Source organism: Lygodium microphyllum, chromosome 28 (assembly GCF_053477565.2).
Source record: "Lygodium microphyllum isolate KBCC chromosome 28, Lygodium_microphyllum_v1.1.10, whole genome shotgun sequence".
Taxonomy (NCBI): domain Eukaryota; kingdom Viridiplantae; phylum Streptophyta; class Polypodiopsida; order Schizaeales; family Lygodiaceae; genus Lygodium; species Lygodium microphyllum.
This window is the reverse complement of record NC_141162.1, coordinates 85,531,381-85,533,572: the sequence shown is the minus strand read 5'-3', so window position 1 is coordinate 85,533,572 and position 2,192 is coordinate 85,531,381. Positions and strand designations below refer to the sequence as shown.

The window sequence follows — 2,192 nt, the reverse complement described above, 5'->3', positions numbered from 1 at the left end:
TTTATTTTTATTTTTGTTATTATAATTACCTTTCAACAACTATGGATATGCTTTTGTGTGAAACAAGTGTGAAAAGCTTAGTTGTGTGTAAGTATTATACAAATGTAAATTTCTAGACCAAGAATGTTTATTGCAAAAACTAAATGCAAATGTAAACAAGATTAAACTTCGAGTTGTTTTGTTAGATGGCGTGCTTAAAACGACTTAGTTGTCTATGGATTTACAAAAGTAGGATCGATGTATATTGTCGATTATTTCAGCCTCCATGACTTGGCGTATTAAGACTAGGCCGACTGGACCTACGTCTTGCCTCTGTCGTAGGACTCCCAGATTTCTGCAATACTCTAAAACCTGGTCTGTCGCAACCCATAATATTTCTGATATTGGTCCCACTTCGTCGGTCGTTGATCCTTGGATTTTGTTCGGTTTGAATATGATCTAAAAGCTGGTTGTTTCTCCTGCTGCAATCTCGGACAAACCACTGAAACGCGAGAATCAGAGATAAGCTTGCACGACCCTCAGCTGTTTTCCAATATTCCATCCTTGTTAATTGATCGTGGCTTCCCCGTGGCTCAGAGAGCGTTACCGCTAAAATGAATAAAAGGCTTATACGTGTGCACTATGTCACTGGAATAATTATCGTGGCTGTTCCCTTGGTCTATATAAAGCCGCTTCGATCACTTGATCCATACATGCCTGTCTGCAGTAGGCTGCTTAGTGTCGCCGTTAGCTCTTGTGGCAGAATCTGTATTTCTCAGTCGATCGTACCCATGGCGGCAGCTACCTTGGCGGTGCTGGCAAGATACCGTTTCTGGATGACTGTGTGTGCTGCCGTGGTGCTAGTGCTAGCGCTGCCCGAAATCAAGATGCTGCCGCTCGTGCAAGGTGATTTATCATAAGGGAACGTAATAACTATCTTGGTTTTACTTAATACGCATCGTGTCAAGGCTGTTGGTTGAGATTGCACATGCAGTTTTCAGTTGGGCAGCAATACTAATTACTATGATATTGTGGCCGAGAACGCAGGAGCTTGCACGGCCACTGGCACGGTGTGCAACCTGAATGCGCTGACGGGCAAGTACGTGGCAACCACTGATTGCATCGAGGCGTGCGTGAACAACGCACCCCTCAACATCTTCCCCATTTGCTGCAGCACCGCCCCTGGCTCGGACACCGCTCCCTGCGCTTGCTGTCCCGCCCTCACCACCTCTTGCTAGCTAGCCTTCTAGCTGTGATCACTTGCCATCATTGATCTATGTGTACTCCATCTACATCTAATATGACCATCACCACCCTCCCCACCACGGCCGCCATCTCCTGCTAGCTAGCTAGCTCACCGTCGCCTCGCCGCTGCTTTTTATCATTCACTTCGTGTAATCCATCTACGTTGATGGCATCATCATCTCATCATCGTGAACTCGTCGAACAATAATAAGAAGCAATAATATTTATGATGGCATTACGATTCCCTCAATTGCCCTTTAGTCTTATCAGCTGATCTCTTTCCTTTTTCGATGAGTCGATTTAGGTGTGAATGGCCTAATGTGAGTCGATTTAGGGAAACGAAAAGTGAGAAAATCAATCTCTCTCTCTAAAAAATAGAGTGGCAACGCTTCAACTAAATGATGAGTCGATTTAGGTGTGAATGGCCTAATATGAATGATTGAGGTGCAAATGATGTAAGTGGAAACATTCATCTCATTGGATCTAGGTGCGAATGACCTAATGTGAATGATTGAGGTGCAAATGTTCTCTAGTGTGCAAGTAAAAATGTGTGTGACTTCTAAGGTTTTAGTCTTAGTGCAGGAGTGCTATTGTGTGAGTATGAGTGAACTCAAAACGAGTGATAAGATGAGTAAACCTAGGATGAATAATAAACTCGGGACGAGTGAATCGAAGAGAAGTGATCTTAAGATGAGTGAACCTAGGATGAATAAGCTCAAGATGATGGATCCTAAGATGGTGTGGAGTGAGTATTACGTGTAAAATTCGTGTGTAATTGTGTATATGTTAGGTTATGTGTGTTGAAGATGGGGGTGTTTTTGGGGACTTAATGTGTGTGGTTTGTGGAGTGTGTAAGTCAATGGGGTTTTATGTTAGGATTATGAATGGGTTTGACTGTGGAATAAGTTAGGGTTCTATGTGTGAAGAGACGAGGTGTGTATAATATGTAGAGTTTATGGGTTGTATCT

At 43.2% G+C, this 2,192-nt stretch overlaps 1 protein-coding gene across 1 annotated transcript; it reads left to right on the top strand.

Annotated features, from left to right (window-relative positions):
• Positions 1-704: 704 nt before the first annotated feature.
• LOC148011708 (uncharacterized) lies at positions 705-1,467 on the top strand. The gene is made up of 2 exons (XM_087670844.1): positions 705-885; positions 1,027-1,467. The coding sequence occupies exons 1-2, from the start codon at positions 771-773 to the stop codon at positions 1,215-1,217; spliced, it is 306 nt and encodes a 101-aa protein (XP_087526970.1). The 5' UTR covers positions 705-770; the 3' UTR covers positions 1,218-1,467.
• Positions 1,468-2,192: the final 725 nt, after the last annotated feature.